General features: G+C 39.1%; 1 protein-coding gene across 23 annotated transcripts in view; it reads left to right on the top strand.

Moving 5' to 3' along the window:
* SCEL (sciellin) overlaps positions 1-26,599 on the top strand; it is a 398,872-nt gene that overhangs the window by 292,267 nt on the left and 80,006 nt on the right. For all 23 annotated transcript variants that reach the window (XR_014256049.1, XM_082434846.1, XM_082434838.1 and 20 more), the window contains 3 exons: positions 7,389-7,454; positions 23,704-23,784; positions 25,613-25,678. Coding sequence is in view for 22 of the 23 variants with exons in the window: in XM_082434846.1 (XP_082290972.1) it covers positions 7,389-7,454; positions 23,704-23,784; positions 25,613-25,678 (213 nt within the window). In the remaining variant the exon portion in view is untranslated. The remainder of the gene's footprint in view (positions 1-7,388; positions 7,455-23,703; positions 23,785-25,612; positions 25,679-26,599) is intronic.

Raw genomic sequence — 26,599 nt, 5'->3', positions numbered from 1 at the left:
TCATTTATATTTTCAATATTCTTACTTGTCAGAGTGTCCTATCATACAGTTTTTCTTTAAAACCGTATTTTGAGTACAGCATAAGATTGTTGTTATTTTTATTATGAAATGTTTCAGAAATGCAGAAAAATAAAGACAAAGAGAGGTGTTTTGATGATAAGCAACCATGAACTTACCATCTAGATTCAACAAAAGTTATTATTTTCCAGATTTCCTTCAGACTTTTATTTTTTTAACATCTTTATTGGAGTATAATTGCTTTACAATGGTGTGTTTTTTTCTGCTTTATAACAAAGTGAGTCAGCTATACATATACATATATCCCCATAACTCTTCCCTCTTGCGTCTCCCTCCCTCCCACCATACCTATCCCACCCCTCTAGGTGGTCACAAAGCACCACACTAATCTCCCTGTGCTATGCGGCTGCTTCCCACTAGCTATTGGTTTTACACTGGGTAGTGTATACATGTCCATGCCACTCTCTCACTTTGTCCCAGCTTACCCTTCCCCCTCCCCATGTCCTCAAGTCCATTCTCTAGTAGGTCTGCGTCTTTATTCCCATCCTTCCCATAGGTTCTTCAGGACCATTTTTTTTTTTATTCCATATATATGTGTTAGCATACGGTATGTGTTTTTCTCTTTCTGACTTAACTTCACTCTGTATGACTGACTCTAGGTCCATCCACCTCACTACAAATAACTCAATTTCGTTTCTTTTTATGGCTGAGTAATATTCCATTGTATATATGTGCCACATCTTCTTTATCCATTCATCTGTCGATGGACACTTAGGTTGCTTCCATGTCCTGGCTATTGTAAATAGAGCTGCAATGAACATTGTGGTACATGATTCTTTTTGAATTACGGTTTTCTCAGGGTATATGCCCAGTAGTGGGATTGCTGGGTTATATGGTAGTTCTATTTTTAGTTTTTTAAGGAACCTCCATACTGTTCTCATAGTGGCTGTATCAATTTACATTCCCACCAACAGTGCAAGAGGGTTCCCTTTTCTCCACACCCTCTCCAGCATGTATTGTTTGTACATTTTTTGATGATGGCCATTCTGACTGGTGTGAGATGATATCTCATTGTAGTTTTGATTTGCATTTCTCTAATGATTAATGATGTTGAGCATTCTTTCATGTGTTTGTTGGCAATCTGTCTGTATATCTTCTCTGGAGAAATGTCTATTTAGGTCTTCTGCCCATTTTTGGATTTGGTTGTTTTTTTGATGTTGAGTTGCATGAGCTGCTTGTAAATTTTGGAGATTAATCCTTTGTCAGTTGCTTCATTGGCAAATATTTTCTCCCATTCTGAGGGTTGTCTTTTTGTCTTGTTTATGGTTTCCTTTGCTGTGCGAAAGCTTTTAAGTTTCATTAGGTCCCATTTGTTTATTTTTGTTTTAATTTCCATTTCTCTAGGAGGTGGGTCAAGAAGGATCTTGCTGTGATTTATGTCATAAAGTGTTCTGCCTATGTTTTCCTCTAAGAGTTTTATAGTGTCTGGCCTTACATTTAGGTCTTTAGACCATTTTGAGTTTATTTTTGTGTATGGTGTTAAGGAGGGTTCTAATTTCATTCTTTTACATGTAGCTGTCCAGTTTTCCCAGCACCACTTATTGAAGAGGCTGTCTTTTCTCCATTGTATATTCTTGCCTCCTTTACCAAAAATTAGGTGACCATATGTGCGTGGGTTTATCTCTGGGCTTTCTTTCTGGTTCCATTGATTTATATTTCTGTTCTTGTGCTGGTACCGTACTGTCTTGATTACTGTAGCTTTGTAGTATAGCTGAAGTCCAGGAGCCTGATTCCTCCAGCTCCGTTTTTCTTTCTCAAAGTTGCTTTGACTATTTGGAGTCTTTTGTGTTTCCATACAAATTGTGAAATTTTTTGTTCTAGGTTTGTTCTAGGTCTGAAAAATGCCATTGGTAGTTTGATAGGGATTGCATTGAATCTGTAGATTGCTTTGGGTAGTAGAGTCATTTTCACAATGTTGATTCTTCCAGTTCAGAAACATGGTATATCTCTCCATCTGTTTGTATCATCTTTAATTTCTTTCATCAGTGTCTTATAGTTTTCTGCATACAGGTCTTTTGTCTCCTTAGGTAGGTTTATTCCTAGGTATTTTATTCTTTTTGTTGCAATGGTAAATGGGAGTGTTTCCTTAATTTCACTTTCAGATTTTTCATCATTAGTGTATAGGAATGCAAGAGATTTGTGTGCATTAACTTTGTATCCTGCTACTTTACCAAATTCATTGATTAGCTCTAATAGTTTTCTTGTAGCATCTTTAGGATTCTCTATGTATAGTATCATGTCATCTGCAAACAGTGACTGCTTTACTTCTTCTTTTCTGATATGGATTCCTTTTATTTCTTTTTCTTCTCTGATTGCTGTGGCTAAAACTTCCAAAACTATGTTGAATAATAGTGGTGAGAGTGGGCAACCTTGTCTTGTTCCTGATCTTAGTGTAAATAGTTTCAGTTTTTTACCATTGAGGAGGTGTTGGCTGTGAGTTTCTCATATATGGCCTTTATTATGTTGAGGTAAGTTCCCTCTGTGCCTACTTTCTGGAGGGTTTTTATCATAAATGGGTGTTGAATTTTGTCAAAAGCTTTTTCTGCCTCTATTGAGATGATCATATGGTTTTTATTCTTCAGTTTATTAATATTGTTTATCACATTGATTGATTTGCATATATTGAAGAATACTTGCATTCCTGGGATAAACCCCACTTGATCATGGTGTATGATCCTTTTAATGTGCTATTGCGTTCTGTTTGCGAGTATTTTGTTGAGGATTTTTGCATCCATGTTCCTCAGTGATACTGACCTGTAGTTTTCTTTCTTTGTGACATCATTGTGTTGTTTTGGTATCAGGGTGATGGTGGCCTCATAGAATGAGTTTAGGAATGTTCCTCCCTCTGCTATATTTTGGAAGAGTTTGAGAAGGATAGGTGTTAGCTCTTCTGTAAATGTTTGATAGAATTCGCCTGTGAAGCCATCTGGTCCTGGGCTTTTGTTTGTTGGAAGATTTTTAATCAGTTTCAATTTCAGTGCTTGTGACTGGTCTGTTTATATATTCTATTTCTTCCTGGTTCAGTCTTGGAAGGTTGTGCTTTTCTAAGAATTTGTCCATTTCTTCCAGGTTGTCCATTTTTTTGGCATATAGTTGCTTGTAGTAATCTCTCATGATCCTTTGTATTTCTTCAGTGTCAGTTGTTACTTCTCCTTTTTCATGTCTAATTCTGTTGATTTGAGTCTTCTCCCTTTTTTTCTTGATGAGTGTGGCTAATAGGTTATCAATTTTGTTTATCTTCTCAAAGAACCAGCTTTTAGTTTTATTGATCTTTGCTACTGTTTCCTTCATTTCTTTTTCATTTTTTTCTCATCTGATCTTTATGATTTCTTTCCTTCTGCTAACTTTGGGGATTTTTGGTCTTCTTTCTCTAATTGCTTTAAGTGTACAGTTAGGTTGTTTATTTGAGATGTTTCTTGTTTCTTAAGGTAGGATTGTATTGCTATAAACTTCCTTCTTAGAACTGCTTTTGCTGCATCCCATAGGTTTGGGGTCACTGTGTTTTCATTGTCATTTGTTTCTAGGTATTTTTTGATATCCTCTTTGATTTCTTCAGTGATCTCTTGGTTATTTAGTAGTGTATTGTTTAGCCTCCATGTGTTTGTATTTTTTACAGATTTGTTCCTGTAATTGATATCTAGTCTCACAGCATTGTGGTCAGAAAAGATAATTGATACGATTTCAATTTTCTTAAATTTACCAAGGCTTGATTTGTGACCCAAGATATGATCTATCCTGGAGAATGTTCCATGAGCACTTGAGAAGAAATTGTATTCTGTTGTATTTGGATGGAATGTCCTATAAATAACAATTAAGTCCATCTTGTTTAATGCATCATTTAAAGCTTGTGTTTCCTTATTTATTTTCATTTTGGATGATCTGTCCATTGGTGAAAGTGGGGTGTTAAGTCCCCTACTATGATTGTGTTACTGTCGATTTCTCCTTTTATGACTATTAGCATTTGCCTTATGTATTGAGGTGCTCCTATGTTGGGTGCCTAAATATTTACAATTGTTATATCTTCTTCTTGGATCGATCCCTTGATCATTATGTAGTGTCCTTCTTTGTCTCTTGTAATAGTCTTTATTTTAAAGTCTATTTTGTCTGATATGAGAATTGCTACTCCAGCTTTCTTTTGATTTCCATTTGCATGGAATATCTTTTTCCATCCCCTCACTTTCAGTCTGTATGTGTCCCTAAGTTTGAAGTGGGTCTCTTGTAGACAGCATATATACGGGTCTTGTTTTTGTATCCATTCAGCCAGTGTATGTCTTTTGGTTGGAGCATTTAAACCATTTACATTTAAGGTAATTATCGATATGTATGTTCCTATTACCATTTTCTTAATTGTTTTTGGTTTTTATTGTAGGTAAAAATTTTCCTTCTCTTGTGTTTCCTGCCTGAAGAAGTTCCTTTAGCATTTGTTGTAAAGCTGGTTTGGTGGTGCTGAATTCTCTTAGCCTTTGCTTGTCTGCAAAGCTTTTAATTTCTCTGTGGAATCTGAATGAGATCCTTGCTGTGTAGTGTAATCTTGGTTCTTCCCTTTCATCACTTTAAATATGTCCTGCCACACCCTTCTGGCTTGCAGATTTTCTGCTGAAAGATCAGCTGGTAACCTTATGGGAATTCTCTTGCATGTTATTTGTTGTTTTTCCCTTGCTGCTTTTAATATTTTTTCTTTGTATTTAATTTTTGATAATTTGATTAATATGTGTCTTGGCATGTTTCTCCTTGGATTTATCCTGTATGGGACTCTCTGCACTTCCTGGACTTGATTAACTCTTTCCTTTCCCATATTAAGGAAGTTTTCAACTATAATGTCTTTAAATATTTTCTCAGTCCCTTTCTTTTTCTCTTCTTCTTCTGGGACCCCTATAATTCCAATGTTGGTTCATTTAATGTTGTCCCAGAAGTCTCTGAGACTGGCCTCAATTCTTTTCATTCTTTTTTCTTTATTCTGCTCTGCAGTAGTTATTTCCACTATTTTATCTTCCGGGTCACTTATCCGTTCTTCTGCCTCAGTTATTCTGCTATTGATTCCTTCTAGAGAATTTTTAATTTCATTTATTATGTTGTTCATCATTGTTTGTTTCCTCTTTGGTTCTTCTAGGTCCTTGTTAAACGTTTCTTGTGTTTTCTCCATTCTATTTCCAAGATTTTGAATCATCTTTACTATCATTATTCTGAATTCTTTTTCAGGTGGACTGCCTATTTCCTCTTCATTTGTTTGGTGTGGTGGGTTTTTACCTTACTCCTTCATCTGCTGTGTGCTTCTCTGTCTTCTTATTTTGCTTAATTTACTGTGTTTGGGGTCTCCTTTTCACAGGCTGCAGGTTCGTAGTTCCCATTGTTTTTCATGTCTGCCCCAAGTGGCTAAGGTTGGTTCAGTGGGTTGTGTACGTTTCCTGTTGGAGGGGACTAGTGCCTGTGGTCTGGTGAATGAGGCTGGATCTTGTCTTTCTGGTGGGCAGGTCCGCATCTGGTGTTGTGTTTTGGGATGTCTGTGACCTTATTATGATTTTAGGCAGCCTCTCTGCTAATGGATGGGGTTGTGTTCCTGTCTTGCTAGTTGTTTGGCATGGGGTGTCCAGCACTGTAGCTTGCTGGTCGTTGAGTGGAGCTGGGTCTTGGTGTTGAGATGGAGATTTATGGGAGATTTTCGCTTTTTGATATTACATGGAGCTGGGGGGGGGGGTCTCTGGTGGACCAGTGTCCTGAACTTGGCTCTCCCACCTCAGAGGCACAGACCTGACGCCCATTCGGAGCACCAAGACCCTGTCATCCACATGGAAAAAGAGAAAAAGGGAAAAAAATATATATATATCGTTGCTCCCAAAGTTCACCATCTCAATTTGGGATGATTCGTTGTCTATTCAGGTATTCCACAGTTGCAGGGTACATCAAGTTGATTGTGGAGATTTAATCCGCTGCTCCTGAGGCTGCTGGGAGAGATTTCCCTTTCTCTTCTTTGTTCGCACAGCTCCTGGGGTTCAGCTTTGGATTTCAGCCCGCTCCTGCGTGTAGGTCGCCTGAGGGTACCTGTTCCCTACTCAGAGAGGACGGGGTTAAAGTAGCATCTGATTAGGGGGCTCTGGCTCACTCAGGCCGGGGGGAGGGAGAGGTACTGAATACGGAGAAAGCCTGCGTGGCAGAGGTCGGTGTGACACTGCACCAGCCTGAGGCGCACCGTACACGTTCTCCTGGGGGAGTTGTCCCTGGATCACGGGACCCTGGCAGTGGCAGGCTGCACAGGTTCCCGGGAGGGCAGGTGTGGATAATGACCTGTGCTCGCACACAGGCTTCATGGTGGCGGCGGCAGCAGCCTTAGCGTCTCATGCCCGTCTCTGGGGTCCATGCTGATAGCCATGGCTCGCACCGTCCCTGGAGCTCGTTTAGGCGGCGCTCTTAATCCCCTCTCCTTGTGCACCAGGAAACAATGGTCTCTTGCCTCTTCGGCAGCTCCAGACCTTTTCCCGGACTCCCTCCCGGCTAGCTGTGGCGCACTAGCCCCCTTCAGGCTGTGTTCACGCAGCCAACCCCAGTCCTCTCCCTGTGATCCGACCTCCGAAGCCGAAGCCTCAGCTCCCAGCCCCCGCCCGCCCTGGCAGGGGAGCAGACAAGCCTCTCGGGCTGGTGAGTGCTACTCAGCACCGAGCCTCTGTGCGGGGATCTCTCCGCTTTGCCCTCCGCACCCCTGTGGCTGCGCTCTCCTCCGTGGCTCCGAAGCTCCCCCCCCCGCCACCCGCAGTCTCCGCCCGCGAAGGGCCTTCCTAGTGTGAGGAAACTTTTCCTCCTTCACGGCTCCCTCCCACTGTTGCGCGTCCCATCCCTATTCTTTTGTCTCTGTTTTTTCTTTTTTCTTTTGCCCTACCCAGGTACGTGCGGAGTTTCTTGCCTTTTAGGAAGTCTGAGGTTTTCTGGCAGCGTTCAGTAGGTGTTCTGTAGGAGTTGTTCCACATGTAGATGTATTTCTGATGTATTTGTGGGGAGGAAGGTGATCTCCACATCTTACTCTTCCGCCATCTTGAAGCTCCTCCCCCAGATTTCTTTTTAAAGAAATGTCTACATTGTTTAGTGTCAAAGGAAATGGGAAAAAGGGGTTTACTTTGGGGAGCAAATAGCCTGGAATATAGACAGTTACTTCCTATGGCAGGAAGTAAATAGTTTTCATTTTATTTCCAAGACCTTGTAGGAAAGTCATCTTATTGCCTTTTTAACTGTCAATTTATTTTCAGCTTTTCCTGGTAGACATGTGGGTGGGGTCAAGCCTTTCAAACACCATGTTTATAATTGATGTCTTTTCTTAACAGGCAGTCCTGGTTTCCACCGCCCCCTCCAGGTTATAAGGCCGCCCCAAGCACAGGAGCGAGGGGAAGGTAAGGGAAAGGTGTAAGAGGTAATTGAGATGTAATTTGATGGAAGAATATGTTAGATATTGACAACGTATAATTGTGGATGCTTTGGAATAAACTGGAGGCAATTTTGTGAACTCTGAGCACTGAATAAGACGGTGCCCAGTGAAAGTGAGGTCAGGATACATGTGCCCCTGGTAGGAAATCTGACAAGCTTTGAGGAGTAAGTGCCTGTATTTTTAGTTTGCTAAGGGTTGCTGTAACAAAGTACCATAAAGTGGGTAGCTTAAAAGAAATTTATTGTCTTACAGTTCTGGAGGCTAGAAGTCCAAGATCAAGGTGTCAGCAGGATTCCTTCTGAGGGTTGTGAGAGGGGATCTGTTCCACCCTTTCTCCTGGCTTCTGGTGTTTTCCTAGCAATCTTTGGCGTTCCCTAGTTTGTATAAGCACCATCCCAATCTCTGCCTTCATCTTTACGTGGTGTTCTCCCTGTGTGCGTGTCTGTGTCCAACTTTCCCCTTCTTACAATGACACCAGTCATATCGGATATGGGGCCCAACCACCTCTGGTATGATCTCATCCTAACTTAACTACTTACGTCTGCAATGACCCTATTTCCAAATTAGGTCACATTCTGAGGCACTGAGGGTTAGGACTCCAACATATGAATTTGGAGAGGACATAATTCAATCCATAAGGGTAGCAGAGGAGAGAACAGAGGCAAACACTAGTTGGTGGTGCTCCAGTGTGGGCTCCTGGTGCACAGCGATTTTTGGCTATGGCGAGCCCAGATGTCTGGATGGGAATAGGTATGGCAAGTTCTTCGTAAACTTTAAGTAGCAGATGAGTGGGGTTTCTTTTGTTTGTTTGTTTTTGTTTTGTTTTGCTTTGTTTTTTACTTTTTTGTTGTTATTGAGAGCAATAGTTACAGGTAAAATTACAGAGCATGAGGAAGACACCTTGTTCTACAATTTCCATGCTGGGAATGTCAACAACTATTTAACTTAATAAATATTTAATAAGTGATTACTGTATGCCAGATATCGTTCTAGGATCTTGGGAGATATCAGTGAACAAAACACGGAGCCTGCATTTGAGCCTTCAAAGAAGTAGACACAAGTGTAGGACTCCCATAATCGATGTCATCACTAACACTCGAAGGAAAATAGGTCTCCTAGCTTGTTTTGCTTTAGGGTATCCAAAATTGTTTTTATGTCATCAACCCCTAGATTATCTTCACCAAATATTTCCATGTTTAAATGGGCTTTATTGTCCCAGTTCAACAACTGGAAAAGAGTTATGAAACAGTGTGCTTGTTTCATATGAGATTGTTTTATTTCCAAAAGTTTTCATCTGTTGCACAGGCTTTTAATGTCTCTTTTATTTCCAAATAATAGGAATATTTGGAATAGGAATATTCCAAATAATAGGAATATTTGGAAATAAATGTCTTATAATTTAAGTTGAATCTGTAAGGACATAAATAAATTTTAGTTGACTAATAGACACAGAGAGCTCAAGTTGTCTTGTTCATACTTCTGGCTGCATCTGCATGTATGTGTGTGTACATATGTATTTATTATATGTGTATAACACATATATAAAATTATTGAACATGTTGAACAATCACAACTTGGAATTACATTCACCTTTTAAAATACTTTCTTTGAAAACCTGTTCATCTACGGGTGATTTACAATTATATGAATTGCCAAATATGGATTATATTTCTAGTTTAAAACCTCCTTTCTCCTCAGGCTGCGTTTAGCTGTTTCTCCATGAGTGATACCTTTCATAGAGCTACCTAAGTGGGAAAATATTAACTACGGGTTTTGCTATTTACTATTGTAAGATAATACTGTAAGATCCATCCATTTTTTTCTTGATAGACAGTAACTGACACTTAGAAATATTTATCACTTATTTCCAAAATAACTTGTTATTTTTATCTTCTATTTATTATTCCATTATTAATGTAAATCATCATCATAATAAGCAACTGTTTATATAACTGTGTAAAGATACAAAAGGATTATTCATGAGCTAACATCTCATGTGTTCAATGCCCATTCAGCTGTGGATCTCTGTTTGCACAGAACTGATAGTGCTTGGCTATATGCCCTTCCGATTTATTCATAGCTGGATGTGATTTACATGGAAGATAAAATAAGTTACAATGCTCCTATTTCTGATTCTTGGATCAGATTCCTAGCACCGGAACTAAGGGAGAGGGAAGATTATTGGGTAAGGTTGTTGAATTTAGATATCCATTCCTTTTTTAGAGTCACAGATTATTAATATAATGGCTAAACTGAAAGACTTCTCTTCAAGGATCAGAGCTAAGGTCATGCCAAGCTTTCAGGGGAAGGAGAGAATAATAACAATATAGCAATGCCTTTGATTTCTAAAGTGCTTTTCTTTGGAAGAGCTCAGAGTACAATTTCTGTTTCTCACCTTTAATGTCAGTGCATTCTCAGGGCTGAGAAATAGGCTTTTTAGTAAAAGCTGAAAAATAGAAGCAATTATTAAATGATGAAAGGAAGCAAAGGCTTCAAAAAGAGATCTTTGTCCCCAGAAGAACAAAAAGAAAATGAAAATAGGTCAAAAACAGATAAAAATGGAGGACTACGATTTTTATTACTCACTAATAGCTCAATGCTAAGCTTATTTCCCTTCAACCTTTGCTTATTCACTGGTCTCCTTCTCCCTTCCTCTCCCCTCCTATCTTATGCAAAAGAATTTCCCCTTAATACCAACACTCTCACTCTCATTTCTGTTCTTCATTTTGTGAACCTTCATTTTTTCCATTACCTAATCTTTCCCAGAGATTTCATTTTCTCCTACACACCCATTCCCAATCATTACAGGAATGGGTCATTCTCCCAAACTTTGTTCCCCCTTGACCTCTCCATGATCTTTGATACCATGGACCATCCCATCCATCCCTCAGTTGTTCCTTTCTTGACTTACATAGTGTGGAAGAACCAAACTTAGTTGTGTTTGGATTAAAATCTATTACAGGCATGATATAAGCTGTACCCAAAGGGTCTTAAGCTTTTTTATCAACAGAAGAACCCATGATAATCACACTGTTATCTATATTTATATGTATATCTATACCTATGACTCTGTAAGTCTGTGTTTATGTCTATATGTATTTCTACATCGACATCTAGAACTATATCTACGTGTAATTCTCTCTATATAATTAACATAAGGTTGGTGAGTTCAACTAGAGATTAAATGAGCATATTTAATTTTCTAAAATAACCATATCTTATAGCTAAAGAAGAAAAAAAGCAATATTTTTTTAATGATTGAGCAACAAATAAAATGAATTTTTACTTCACTGAGTTGGTAGTAAACTTATAAAATTCACTACTAGAAAGGTTGGGCAGGAAACATAATTGAATTATAAGAAGGTCAAAATAAGTATTATGAAATTATATTATACAAACTACATAAAAACTTGGGAAATTATGATGTTATAATTTTAAAAAGAAAAAACAGAATTAAAATTAAATGCATATCACAAATACAGTAATATAAAAATATGGAAGCTTGGGACAAAAGATAGAGGGATTTATAAAAATGAAAATAATTGTGGTTAAGATTTTTTTTTCACATTTTTAAATTGGATTTTTTTTATTAGTTATCTATTTTATATGTATTAGTGTATATATGTCAATCCCAATCTCCTAATTTATCCCACCCCCCCCCCCAAAAAAAAGCAATTTCTTAAAACAAGTATCATTTTATGTATGAAATACATTAGTCTTGCAATAAGAGGGTTAAGATCTGGGAGATCAAACAAAATTTTGGAGTTAAAAGTCAAATATCTTTGAAAGCCTCTTGCTCCCTTTTTGATAAAACAAGATTAAAGAGAGAAGCTGTAATTCATGATAGTAAGACATAGCAGGTAAAGTTCTGAGCTTAAATAAAACTTTTTCTAGCTGATTTCACGCACCTTGGTCATTGGATGTAAATGTTCTCTGATCTTCTCTTCCTTCTCTTATTGAGAAGGGAAACCACCAACATAGTGTTTTGAATGACCAACCTGTGTCAACAAGATTATTTCCTCTGAAATCATCTTTTCAAATGCCATCAGCACCTGTAATTTCTTTTCATTTTAATCAGGGCTGAATCAAGCTTTAGCGTTATAATTTTGGTTCCTCATTACATTGATCTGTCTCTCCTACCTATATGATCAAACCCCTGCTTCACTGTTTCCCCCCCTCTTCCATGTTCAAATCCCTTTCATCTTAAAAAACAGCCTCTAAAAATTAATAACCTAATCTCATAAACCTGTTTAACTGGCACCCTGTCTCTCCATCACAGTCAAATTTCTCAGAAGAGTTGATGACACTGGCCACCTTCATTTTCTGGTTCCTACCATTAGTTCATGGAAACAACTCTCCTCAAGGTCACTAATGACCTTGCTGATACATTCTTGTTGACATAGCCGTCCCTATGACTAACTGACCTTTCAAAAGGTGCCACTGGCTATTCATGCCTTTAAAAATCTTGTCTCTCATTGTCTTCTGAAACCATCCTTCTCCCACAAACCCCAACACACTCCTGGGTTGTTTGTTGTTGTTGTTTGTTGTTGTTGTTTACAGGCATACCTTGTTTCATTTCACTTTGCTTTATTGTGCTTTGCAGATACTGTGTTTTTTACAAATTGATGTTTTGTGGGGACCCTGTGCATTAGAGCCGTTTTTCCAAAAGCATTTGCTCACTTCACGTCTCTGTGTCACATTTTGATAATTCTCACAAATATTTCAAACTTTTTTGTTATTATTGTATTTATTATGGTGATCCATGATCAATGACCTTTGATGTTGATGTTACAAAAAGATTGTGACATGCTGAAAGCTCAGACGATGGTTAGCATTTTTTAGCAATACAGTATTTTTAATTAAGGTGTGTACATCATTTTTTTAGACATAATGCTATTGCACACTTAATAGACTACAGTGTAGTGTAAACATACCTTTGATATGTGTTGGGAAATCAAAAAACTAGTTGTGACTTGCTTTATTGCGATATTCACTTTATTGAAGTGATCTGGAATTGAACCCACAATATCTCTGAGGTGTGCCTATATTTCTCTAGCCATTTTATCTCAGCTGCCTTTGCTACCTCACCATTCTCTACCAAGCCCTTAAATGTTGATGTTCCTAAAGACTTAATATCCCTCTTCTCTTCTTGTTCAGTGCTCTGCCTTTTGACACATCATCCATGCCCATGGCTTCAGCGGCCACTTGTATGCTCCTGACTCCTTCGTTTATATCCACTCCACACCTTGTCTCTGAGTTACCTTTGGTTAGTCAACTGCCTACTTGACACCTTCACTTAAATATCCCAAAAGTATTGCAGACTCAACAGGTTCAAAATGAAATTCATAATTCTCTTCACTAACCTTGTCCTCTATCTCAATAACACTATCCTTCAGTCAATTGATGTCCTTGAAATCTTGAAGTCTTTTTTATACCTTTCTCTCCTTAACCACCAATATCCAATCCATCAGCAAATCCTGTCAATTTACCTCCCAAATGCCTCTTGAATCTACATACCTCTCTCCATTTATATCATCATATCTACCCTGAACTACAACAATAGCTACCTAAATATTCTCCCTTTATTCACCCTGATATCCACTCCCCTAATCTCTTGCCTACACAGTTGCCAGACTGATATTTTTAGAAGGATAATTGGAGCATATCACCCTCCTAAATAAAAATATGACTCTTCATTGTTCTTAGAATAAAGACCCAAATCCTTAGCATTAACTGCCTGTCCTTACTTCCCTTCCATCCCTCGTCATTCCCCCTTGCCCTCTGTTCCAGTCACTTAATCTGTGTTAAATGTGCTATACTTCCACCTTCTACAGACCCTTAGCATATAAGGTTTCCTCTGCCCGGTATGCTGTCTTCTCCCCCATCCACGGCACTATGTTCTTGGGGCCATGTTTTGATCCGATCTCTCTTCAAATTGGCACTTCCGACTGATCTCTGTTCTGTTCTTTTTTCTCCACATTAACTCAGACATTGAGGATGGCAGCTTCTTTTCCTTGATTTGTCCAAATACCATTTGCATTAACGTTTAAATAAAGATATGGGATGTTGGGAGTAGCAATACATTGTAAAAGCCCAGACCAAACGATGTAAAATGTAGTTTTAGAAATTCCTGTTTGTAAGTTCTTTGGCCACTCCTGTAACTGACCATTTCTCATTGGTTGACATTTCTCTACAAGCCTGACCCTGTTGCTATTTTGCTCAGCAGCCCCCCTTCTTCTTTCTTCCATCTCTCTTTTTCTCTTTTTCACTTTCCTTTCTTCTTCTCTCCCCTCTAACCCCCACCCCCTAAATTCTTATTAATTACTTATGCCTGGTAGTTTAGTTGTCTTTTGCTGTCCCAGGCTATCCTCAGAAAATCTCATCCTCACAACCATACACAATGACATATCCACTCTTTGGGAGGTATTATATGCTACCTTTTAAAATAAAATTATTTTCTTGTGTCAAAACAAAATAAACATTCAATCACCCACACTTAAAACACCAAAACTGTCTCCCTTACTCCCCTTATTCAATAGTCATTGTAGTGAATTCCAGGGACTTCACGGTGCTCATCAAAGAAAAAGGTATGACCACTGCGGGGTGGGCAGTAGCAAACTAAGTGCTTTGACAGGTTTGCATGGAGAGGGAGTCATTCCCAGCATGAAACCTTCCAAAGATAACAGCACAGGGGCCATAACCCAAAAGGGGAGGAGGGCAAAGGAACTCCTGAGAGAGAGAAGGATCACAGAGGGAGCCTACATGTCTAGGTGTCAACGCTCAGCAGCATGGTGGGCAGTTCCTGGGTCAGAGAACTCTGAAGGGCAGCAGCAGCTTGGAGGATTTTATAGCTCCAAAAGTTGATAATATGGATGCACAGGTAACCATAACACAACATCAGCTATGTGATCATGAGAAAAGCATCAACATTTTCTGGGAGCTCTGATGTGGTAGGGAGAGCTTCTAACAGAGGATTCAGGGGAAAGATCCTGAAAGAGGTGTGGGATTTGGGGGAAGCAGAGGAGTTACACAATGCCAGGTTTTCAAGCCCAGGGTGATTTTAAGCATAATGATGCCACCAACCGAGATAGGAAGAAATGGGAGCAGAATTGGGAGTACACAATTGGTTGTAAGAAGCTGAATGTGCATTGGTTTGAGCAAGTGGTCTGGGATACTGAAAGGATGTATTTGTGGAGGTTAATTTCCAAGCAGTGAAAAACGGGGGAGGTGTTTAGGTGAGAGGTTGGTGCCTGAGATCCAGATTTGGGAACGATTCCAAAGATTTTAAATGTAGTATATTCAAAGAGAGGTTACCTATGGAGAAAATAGTAAATGAGAAGAAAATGAAAGTTGAAGCATGATGTTTCTACACATCCAATGGTAGAGGAGAAACCGGAAGATAACTAGTGCAATTACGTGGTTAAGGTGAGGTGTGATGAGAGGTAGGCAGGGTGAAGATAGAGGAGGTGGGCGCATTCTACCATCCAAAACCAGCCCATCCTTCAGAGTCTGGTCTGAATCTTAATTCCTCCACACAGCTTTCTTAGGCCAAAAGGTTGTTTTTAATCCTTTGCACTCAGAAAGTTAGTTTATTGTCTGCAACCCTCACTTGGCAATTAATTGTGCATTACCTTGAAACATTACTTTTTGCAGGCATACTCATCAACTAGATGGCATCATCTTATAACCCTTTGACTCATCAATAAATTTACCCATAGTAATTTATCAATAAGTACATATTGATTGATTAATTTTAATACATCTTAATAGGTTCTTTTTTAAAAATCTATTTATTTATTTTTGGCTGTGTTGGGTCTTCGTTGCTGCGCGCGGGCTTTCTCTAGTTGTGGTGAGCGGGGGCTACTCTTCGTTGCGGTGAGCGGGGGCTACTCTTCGTTGCGGTGTGCGGGCTTCTCATTGCGGTGGCTACTCTTGTTGCAGAGCACGGGCTCTAGGTGCACGGCCTCCAGTAGTTGTGTTGCACGGGCTTAGTTGTTCCGCGGCATGTGGGATCTTCCGGGACCAGGGCTCAAACCTGTGTCCCCTGCATTGGCAGGCGGATTCTTAACCACTGCACCACCAGGGAAGCCCAATACATCTTAGTATTTACAAGATAAGGAGTTTCCCTCGACCCGTTATTGTCTCTTTGTCATTAGGCTTTATTCTCTGTGTTTAAGATATGATGACTGTTTAAACATCCCTCTTTCTCTCTCTTTCCAAAACGTTTGTTGAGCTCTGACTATGTGCTAGCAAAGGACTTTGCTAGAGGCCAGGAATACAAAAATGAGTAAGATCCAGACCCTATTTCAAGAAACTCGAAGTCTGTCAGGGAGTCATTTTGAGACAGGAGTACCACACATGAAGGCAGGCCCTGACTGAGAGCGGGTCCTGGGGGGTGATAAACACTGAGGTTGACATAGCCACAGAATATGGAGCATGGAGAGGGAGGCAATAGAGGATGTGTTTGGGGTACAGTGGGGTCAAAAGAGGACATGCCTGAGGTAAACCTTAAAGAATGAAATAAGAGTAAGCCAGGTGCAGAGGCGAGGTGGGGATGGAGCCATTCCAAGCAGAAAGGAGAGGAGGAGCAAAGGTTCTAATGCCAGAGAGCATGGGCTCTGAGCATGTGTGCGCATGCGAGCTCACACATGCTTGCGTCTATTCGTGTGTGTAGAACTATGGGATTCCTATCTAAGAGGCATTCTCTGCACTCATCCATTATCAGTTATGTTTAGTGATAGCAGTAAATCCAGTAATTACAAATTCAATGCCATGTAGAAAAATGCCTTTTTGTGTAAGACATTATGGGTAGATATTTGTAATTTGTGATAAGCTTAGGTACCTTTTCAGAAGATTGCTTCTATTTTAAGAGTTAATGCTTTGCTTTTATGTAATTTGAGCTCTGTGTACTAAAGATTCTGAAATATGTATAAAAGAAAATATACATGTCATCAGTACAGAAATTTAGAAGGTCAGAGCCAGTGAAAGTTTTTCCTTTCCCACTTTTGTCATTTTAAGATTTATCAGAAAGCCTGACACAAAGCAGTTTGTCAGCAAGCACTAGAGTGTGTCTTAATTTTTCAAGTTCTTAAACTTTTTCTCATCTTTGAGTCTTTCAAAAGATTGATAGCATTTGCCAGGGCTTGAGCCAATGGCGTGGATGATAGGTGCCATTCATGAGAGATGCTCAGTCAAATCACAATAAAGTATAGACACAGCATTTCTAGGAAGTTGATATTAAAGTTGCTTCTGATTTCAGAACCCACCTTTCAATATTGGTATTCTGTTCATGGTAAATTCAAGTGCTTCTGATTCTGTATTTAGGTGACTTAGAGATGCAGTGCTTAAATGGCATATGAAGCTCATTTAAGAAATGCACTGAAGCCCAGTTTAGGCAGTTGTTTAACAGACAATATGAATGTTTATGATGTTACCCATTCTAGTGATTCAGGAGCAATAGTGAAGCCATCACCACCACCAAAAAACCAATGTGTTTTTTTCTGCAGTCATTTCCAAAGACAGAAAAGAAACTATATAATATGTGATAAAATTAAAATAGTGGAAACACACATAGGAAATTATCATATTGTTAAATGCTTGCTACATAATTTCCCATCCATATTTGTTTCAACCTCTTCTCTTTCAGTGGTTTTCACTTCCACTTAGCTGATTGGTAGATTTGAAGGAGGAAAAAAAATCCTGATTGAGAAGTGGGTTGCCATGGCAACCTTGCACTACAATTATATTTTTCTGTCTGTAGCTATAAACGGTAAAATGTAGCCTTTCTAATTATGCTGCAACATTTTTAACTCTGTTGGTACCAAACCTTCTACAAAGTTTGCTGTCACCCTAAATTAAATCATACTATATATTTATTTCTATCTCAACAAAAACCTTCTTGTATTAACTAGAATCTGTCGTGTAAAAATTAGGAGTCTAATACTCTCAGTAAAATGTCAAAGTATAGTGATTTAAAAATCTTATCTGAATCCCTAGAATACACATTATAGACATTCAAAGTAATTAGAACATTAACCTGAGTCAAGGTTTATTATTTTTGAAAAGTCTTGTTTGAATAGAATGAGGAGAAAGCTGATTCAGAATGTGCTGCTATGAATTCTGCAATACTTGAAAATTTCTGTCCCTCTGTGTCTATTGGCAGCTAAAGTTTATTTGAGCTCTTATAGATCCAACCTATATTATACTAATTTACATTTTATTAACCACAACTGAATCTACACACATTTAGAAAGTGCAGTATATGAATGTTCAAGGTACTTAATCCATAGCAAGTCCTCAGGGCTCTGTGGAACTGAGGATTCCTTGCAATCACTCTGCTTCCCATGGTCATGCAGTGGTTTACCAGCCACAGATCTGGACCAGTCTCATCCTTTTGTAAATGAAGAAGCAGATTCTTCAGAGAGCATCAGTGTTCTTTCCAGGATCAAATCAAAGTTAGTGGCAAAACTAGTCTAAAACCTAGGTCTCTGGAATTTTAGTCCAGTGCATGCTCCATTGTTGTGGTGTGGCTCATTGAAATGGTCCTTGGCCACTGAAAGTAAGACATTGTTACAGCAATCATTCTTTTGAGCGAAGAATCTAAAGATTCTTTTGAATCTTTAGAATGCCTTGCATTCTGTAAGCTCTTTGAGACCATGGACCACACCACACCTTTTCTAGTCTTTGAATGCCCGACTTTGCCTCATACATTGTTATGTGTCCTAACATTATAACTAGGGCAGTTGTGGAATAAGTGCTTTTTGAACTGATGCTTTCTTGGGCAAGGAAATAATGCAGGACAACCTATTGTTCTTAGATTTTCACTGGTCATACCTGGAAGAGTATTGGTTTGATACAGTGTGATAGAGGAAAAAGCATGGGATTTAACATGAGAAAGACTAGGTTAAAACCTTGGCTGAGTCACTAACAGTGTGATCCAGGGCAAATTACTCACCTTTTTTTAGACTCAGTGAAAAAAAAAAAACCATATACACTCCACAGGATAGATGTGTGCATTGAATAAAATAAAGTATGTGAGAACTTGGTCAAGTTGGCATGTTACTCAAAAAATATAATTTCCCTCTCCTTTGCCATTGTTGGAATAAAAATTCTATTTGTGGGACACAAAAGCTAAGCATAATGGAAAGTGAAAAGAAAACTCACCATCAACTCTTAGAGTCAATTATTCTTTCAACCTTGACCTGTGCTGAGTAATAGAAATGTTCTTCTCAAAGTAGGTCTGGAACAGAAGTCACAGAGCCAAGCATGTTTTCCAAAAAAGCCATAATGCCAAAAAGTGATCTTTGCAGCAGCATATTAAAATGAGGAAATATGAACAAGTTGACAGTGTTATTTCTATTAGCTCTGGCCTTTGGGCTACAATCTGCAAGTTTTCACATGTTGCTGGGGAAAGCTGCCTTTTGATTCCTGAAAATTATTCTTTACAATTATAGCCACTAGTGTGGTGTCATTGACCCTGCAAATGTCTTATGGGGTTGAGGGAAAGACAGAGGGGAGAACCAGGGTCGACTCATCCAAGCTTAAACAGTGTGTCTCAAAGTGGTGTTCAAACAGGATCATTCCACATGAATGTCTCTCATTTTTGTCTCTTTAAAACATTCCGGGCCACAGCTTCCTGCCTCGCTCTCACATTCTAATGCCCCTGCTTGGCATGGCCTCGAGCTCCTGGCACGGCATGAATGACTCCTCTCATTGTCCCCAGGGCCGGGGTTCTGTCATCTGTGGCTGTCACTGCAGGGATGCAAATGAAAGCTCCTTTGAGGTGGATTGCCCTCAGTGTGGACTTGCCCTGGCCCAGGCCAACAGGCATGTAAATGCATCACCCTCAGAAATAAATACGCTCCTCTGCTTTTCCTAGCCTTCACAACTGCACGCCTACCTTTTCTTTCCCCAAGCCATCTCTTTCCTGTGCACCCAGATCTTCTTCTCTACTCATCTTTGACTCTCAGACACACCCAGTCAATATTTACCCACCTCTTTGAGGGCTTAGCCACTTTACATGGAAGAAATTTAGCTTTTTATCAGTGTGATTCTGGCATAAGCAAAGTTGGGCACCATCCCTTGTCTCCTTTTTTGTAATCCTCCCTTCCTTCTTGTTACTGCTCTCCTGCCTGTTTTCAGATATCCAGTGCCTTGTCATTAATAGCTGGGACTGACCACCTTCTTACCCTTTCCTCTATCCCTGGAAGAGAAGCATATAATCAGCTAATCAACACAGATACATGAAACACACATTATCACTTGAGTGACATTACATTATTCCCAACGCAGGGATATGTTTTGCGAAGGGAAGATGATGGTAATCAATATAAATAAAATAACATCTAATTGTAAAATCTAACATTAGGTTAGAATGGGGCGACTATTTTCCTGTAAATTATTTTTTTCCAGGCATATCATGTTACTCAATAGCTCATCTGAGCGCCCAGCATCTACTAGGTATTAGGTAGTGGAATCAACAATGGACAATGGACTTCTATGGGACAGCTAAACTTGAACAGATTTTAAAAGTTTTAGGCTGCTCTTCAGTACCCATTTTCCTCCTTACCAAATAGGATTTCAGCCAATCCCTCCACCTTTCAACACATCTTTCTTGGGCACCAACATCATATATAATCCTAGTACTTGGGATACAACTATCCTTTTAGGGCTTTCAGTGCAGCCAGGGTGGAAACAAAAAAATTCTGTGTAATTCAGAACAGCATGGTATGGGTTGTGAAGAAGGTGTGCTATGGGAAGACATAGAAATGCATTCACCACAGCGTTGGGTACCACTACAGACAGTAATCCCCAAGATAGATTCTGAAGTGTAAGGCGAGTATCCAGGTGAAAGAGAGAAGGAGGTATGCCCGAGAGAAGAGAGAATGTGCTGTTGTGGTGAGATGGGTTTAGGAAGTGCAAGTGGTTTGGCCCAGCTGCAGCGCTGGGTTTGTATGGGATGAGCACAGCCACAGAACTTAAACTGAGCCAGGAGGTGCTCTAATGCTTTGCATGCCCTCCTGCTGGCTTCAAAGCCACCATCAACACAAGAACCAGAAAACCCACCAGGCTCTGTGTCCGCTTCTCCACTGCCCATCACCCAGGAACTCACTACCACACTGCCAGAAAGCTTCAGGACTAATTCCTTCATGTCCCCCATCCCTGTGGCCATGGATCCCCATGGGAACCCCGATCAGATCATTTCTTGTCACCTGGACCATCCCCACAGAGCTCTGTGCATCGCTGAACATGACGCAACCTAACAGCATCCCAACCCCTCGAACCCGTCCACTGAACCTTCCTGGATGCATCATCCAATATCATCAAAACTCGCTCCTCTTCAGGCTCGTCTCTCAGTGAGGGCTGCTTTTCTTCTAATCCCATGTATCACAGGGTCTGGAGGAAGAGGCGGGATCCTGTTTGCTCCATATTGCTACTTCCTATCAATTTTAACTCCCTCCTCCCTAAAACTCCTCATCCTCTTTGAAGCCATGCCATCATGAGCTTCTCTTCCTCACTGGAGTCATCCGAAGGTCTCTGAGCCACTCACCCTCACTCTGTGGAGACTTTGGCCCTGGGTTCATCATCTCCCACAAACACCCCTCCTGTCATAATGCCTGGTGATTTCCAAATCCATGTAGTGGATCCTTCCCCATCCTGGCCTTTCACTTTCTTGATCATCTCTCCAATGATCTTGTCCATTGCCCTACCCCAGCCCCCCGTAGATCTTGCCCTTGTAAGTAACCACACACACTACAGAACTTCAATTTCAAAGCTTTCCCTTTCTGGCTTCCATTTTCTGTCTACTCACTTTATCTACTCTATCCAGCTCAGTCCCTCTAGTCCTCTAATTCCAGTTCTCCAGCCCCACCACAACCACCGATCCATTGATTCTACCATCTTTTCACAGCTCCTCTCCCCTCATACCCTCAGTGCCCTCCATGTCCGTCTCAGATCCCACAGTCCCTCACTGTAATCACTTCCTTGCGTACCCCTTCCCTTGTCATCATTCTTTGTTCCACTTTCTTGGCTGAATTAGAAACTTCGTTAAATCCAACTCTCTGTTTAGTCCGTTCCTGCTCCTAAAGCAGCTGAACATGGCAAAAGAAAACAATGGCTACTAGCCTTATTTTAATTCCATGAGCCTTAACCTCAACTAAGCCATTGGTGTTGCCCAAAGAGTCCTTGAAAGGCAGCATCACTGGGGGAGGGCTTATGGAGCTAGACTTCCTGGTTTGGATTTCTCACTCTGCCCCTTACCAGCTGTATCATCATGGGTTATTTATTTTCACTTTCTGTGCCTCAGTCTTTTCATCTGTAAAATAGGAAGAAGCAGAATACTTATCTCTGGGATTGAAGTGAGGATCAAATGAGTGTGCTCTCTGTGCTTTCATCCGAGACCAACCTCCCCCCTTGTGCTCTAGGTCTCCTGGTTTCCCAAGTCTAGCAATTTTCTGCTCACTCTCCTGTACCATCAAATTTACTGTCTTAACTGGATCATTCCCATCAACATATCTACATACTCTAGTAACCTTCCTTGACCTATCAACCTTCAGGTAGCTTGCCATTTTTCTCTTCCCTCTTCACTGCAAAATGCCTCAAAAGAAGTATCTACATCAATGCCTCTGCCTCCCATTTTGCCTTAAATCCACTCCTAGAAGGTTTTTTCACCACTGCTCCATCAAAACTGCTCTTATCAGGGTTAACAATGACCACCATATTGCCAACACCATGGTAACTCCCCACTCTTGTTTTATTTGCTCTGTCCGTAGCATTTGGCATGGCCAAATGCAACTTGACAGATCAAATGCTTCTTGAAACACTTGTCTCACTTGACTTCCCGGAACCACACCCTCATATTTCTCTTCTTTTCTCCTTGGCTACTTCTTTTCAGACTCTTTTACTGTTTCCTTCTCCTATTCTTGACGTCTGGACATTGCAGGGGTCAGGGGTCAATGCTTGGCCCTCTTTTCGTCTCTACCTGCACCGACTTCCTTGGTGATCTCATCCAGTTTCAAGGGTTAGATGCCATCTCGAACCTGATGATGCCTATATTTATATGCTCTTCCTCTGATATCCTCATGGCTCATTTTATCACTTCCTTCAGGTCTTGGCTCAAATTTCACCTCACAGACAGGTGTTCCCACACCATCACTCTATATTTTCTTACTCTGTTTTATTTTCTTCTTAGTACTTTTCTTCATCTTCATATATTTATTTGTGTATTGAAAGCCTGTTGAGAACAGGGGAATTATCCACTTTGTAGAGTGCCGTGTGCATAGAAAGCTACCAATAAATGTGTTAAATAAAATCATGATTTCATTCAGTCCTGACAACACCCCAACAATCCTATTGGAAGAGTTATTACAAATGAAGAAATGGAATCAGTTTAGGCCATTGTCACACAGCTGGCAATTCAGGCAGCCTGACCCCAGAGCCTACTTGCTCCCTAAGGCACTGCAGAAGCCAGAGGGGTACAGAGAGTCTAGATCACAGGGATACTTTTATGGAATTTATCTTGAGGATAATGGGGAAACACTGAAGTGGGAGTTTCAGGGTGGGGGAGTGACGTGCCCTAGGTAAAGTTCTGACTCTATCCCATATATGCCCATAATTGCCTGCTCTAGTTCCTGGGTGATCAAATCATGCCAGCTCAGAGGCTGCCTTGGCACTTTGTTGGAAAGTTTAGGCTGACAGTGTATGTAAGCTTTGCCAGCATCAAACTGGCCTGTGCTGACAATATTTAAGTCCGATTTAGTTAAGAGCTTCAAATCAACTTCACCTTGAGGTCTGTGGAATTAAAAACCTTTCTTGCTGTTTCCGTAGCAGCTTGATAGTTGGCATAATTCCTAAGGAAGCTTATATGTTAATGCCCAAGAACCATTTACTATGCTATGTGCTGCTGACCCAAAATGTCACAACTTGAGTGAGACAGTCTAGTAAAATATTAAGCTGTTTCAAGAACACATTATGTTTCAAACTATAGTTGAGGAAGACAGGGTTTCCAAAAATCTGATTAAATGAACTTTAAAAATACCTGTAATTTGACTTATTTAAAGTTTAGAGCTCCAAAGATCCTGACCTTTCAGGTAGCTCATGCACAGGGGTTGTAAGATGCATGAGATATTTCCATATAGACAATAAATGCATTTAGTGAATACATGCTAAAATTTAGTGTTTCCATGGTGAAATGAACTGCTGTTTCTGTTCTAAAGGGAACCAACTGTTCACCCTCCAATACCTCCAAAGCCCAGTTCTTCTGTTTCATCTCCTAACCAGCTGAGGCAGGATAACAGGTAAGACCTAGCACTCCAGAATTTCTTGCAAAATGAAGCTCAAGGGAAATGAAAGCAAATGAATTGTGACTTGTCTTGTGCAAAGCGTGGGTATGTTTTGTGTGCATATTCACTGAAGAAGCACTTGGAAAGATTTTCGAATTCTATTTGCCCACACAAACGTGTATTTATGTTTGTCGTTGGATACTTATGGCCATTACTTGTCTTATGGAAGTACACTTTCAATATAGAAACTAAACAGTAGTCATGTCCAGGAAGTGGGTAGTTCTTTAGTCTCATTTTAATTGAGACATTTGTAATTTATTTCAAAACTATCACAAATTTTGAAAAAATGTTCTAATTAACTTGTCTCCGAACCAAGAAAAAAAGACAGACTTGCTTTTCTACTTTGAATCTCCAGTGCTCTATAATTAATACTTAAAAACAAATTCAGAGATCTGAACATCTTCCCATGTGTTCCTGTTAAACAGTTTAATCGTATGGAACTGTTTTTCAAGACCTACATGGCACATTTCCATTATTATTGAGAGATTTAAAAAATGGAATCTCAATGAAGACTGAATACATTAGATTCGCTTAATGGCCTGCCTTTGATTCTTTTGTAGTTTTACTTTTTGATGGTGATTCTTTTGACAACATGTAAGACAATTTGAGAACTATTCTTTATTAAGAGGGTAACTTCAGCCAGAAAATGCTGATTGGGTGGCAGGGCTATGTAGCTTTAGGCATTCAACCTAACGAGTTAAAAACCCAGGTCTGAATTTCTATTCAGTGAAACTTCACAGTACCTTTGAAATTTTGTCCTTGGGAGGAGAGGATACTTTTTTTTAATGTTAAGAGAATACTTCTTCATTGAATTAATTAAAATATAGGCCAGATTTATAATTTTTAATTTGTGCAACGGTTATAATTATACTCTTAAAAATAACTTCTCAGGCTTTCTATCTTACATTATTTTTCCTTTTACTTTGATAGTACTGAACAATTAAATCTTAATTTGAATAGGATTTTTTAGGGGGCTAAAAAAAGTTGGTGTTAGTACCACCTAAATTCTAAACTAAAACTCGGGACTCTAGAGCAGTGACCTTGTACAGATTCAAAAGAAGCTAGATTTCATGGGAATTGGTCTAATCCATTTTTACTACTCTAATTTATTTCTTCCACAAATGATCTTAAATATAAAATGAGGACAACTTGCATGTTAAAACCCTGATTACTTTAATCACAGCAAGATGACTTTAATGAAAGAATATGAAAAGGAAGTGTTTCCTATGTAATTAACACATGTCCTCAGGAGTACAAAAAAATAGTTGAATATAATTTCTTGAGAACAAGCAAGAATGTATAAGTAGGCCAATCAGATACTTAGAAAAAGAGCAGAGAAAAGTCTTATATCACAAATTGTAACAGAACCTAGCCCTGTAAAATTTAATTCTAACAACTCAATGTGGTCTTTCTCAATGTGGTGGGTGTATTGGAAATATGAAAGTGTTTACCATCTTATCTGAGCAAACATATTTCTTGATAGTATTCAAATGGGATAAGTCTTTGAGAAAAAAATCCCTCTAATACCTAACAAAAAATGATTTTTTATTATTTAAAAATATTGTATCATTATCTAATAGAGATAAGTGTAAAAATGCTTTATTGATGACTGGCAACTAAAATAAAATGAACATGAACATATTTAGAAGATCTTTATCTCCAGTAGTGCTATTGTTCAAACACACTTTCATCTCTTTGAATGTAAATGTTTTCTCATAATTTAAATCTAACAGAGAAGTATTTTCTTACCTAACAGACATTATCTTTAACTTGAAAAATATAGGCAGATATGTCCACCTAAACCAAGTGCATATACAGAAACCAACAGATCTGCTGAAAGAAATATAAGGTACAGTGAGCTATATCTATATCTATATATCTATATCTGTGTAATTGTAGGTATGATAAAGTATGCTTTATTGGAACACTTAAACATACCTAAAATTAATAATAAAATAGACAAAATCAGTTTTCCAGATGACTTCAATAGTGGGTAATAAATGTTTTTATATGTACCTACAGAATTTTATTCCTTTTATTTCTATTCTAAGCATTACATTATGAGCAACCAAAATTGTCTGAACATGATAACAGAATAAGATCAAACCCCTTAAGACAGGAAAACATCTCTTTATTCCCAGCACTTGTCCCAAGGTTTATGATACAGCTGTTGTTGACGTGTAAGTGAATAGGTGGAAATATAGTTATTTGATTGAACATCTGCAAAAGCTTTGCCTAGAATTGGCTATATAACAAGATCATATTCAGCTTCACCTGCACCATCAGAAAAAGGCTTACAAATTGCTTTGATGCTTTTGAGCAAGGTTTCCCCATGACAGTGCTAGTTTATGCCTGTTGTCTTGCACATCCCATCCAATTTAGTATTTGTTTTGGATATTTATTTATTTATTTGAAAAACACTACTTTTAAAATTAATTTTTGAACAATGTTATTTTATAGGTCTATCAATATGATAAACCAATTTTTTTATTATGGTAAAAAACATAGCATTAATTTACCATCTTAACCATTATAATAAGCCAATTTTTTTAGACAATTCTTTTTGACTGAAGCACATTTTTCAAAGTGCCAAACTTACATACTTTTTATTTTCTTTCTTATCTCCCTTGACTCTCAGGCATGCATCACACAGATATCTTACCTTTGGGGAGAGTACCTTGTACCTAGTACCTTAAGGTACAGCTCTATCTCAGTGTTTCCCAAACTATGTCCCATGTGCCACAAGATGTCAATGAATGTTCCGTGAAAG

This window comes from Balaenoptera physalus (genome assembly GCF_965194825.1).
Source record: "Balaenoptera physalus genome assembly, chromosome: 18".
NCBI classification, from domain to species: Eukaryota; Metazoa; Chordata; class Mammalia; order Artiodactyla; family Balaenopteridae; genus Balaenoptera; species Balaenoptera physalus.
This window is presented reverse-complemented; position numbering and strand designations above follow the sequence as displayed.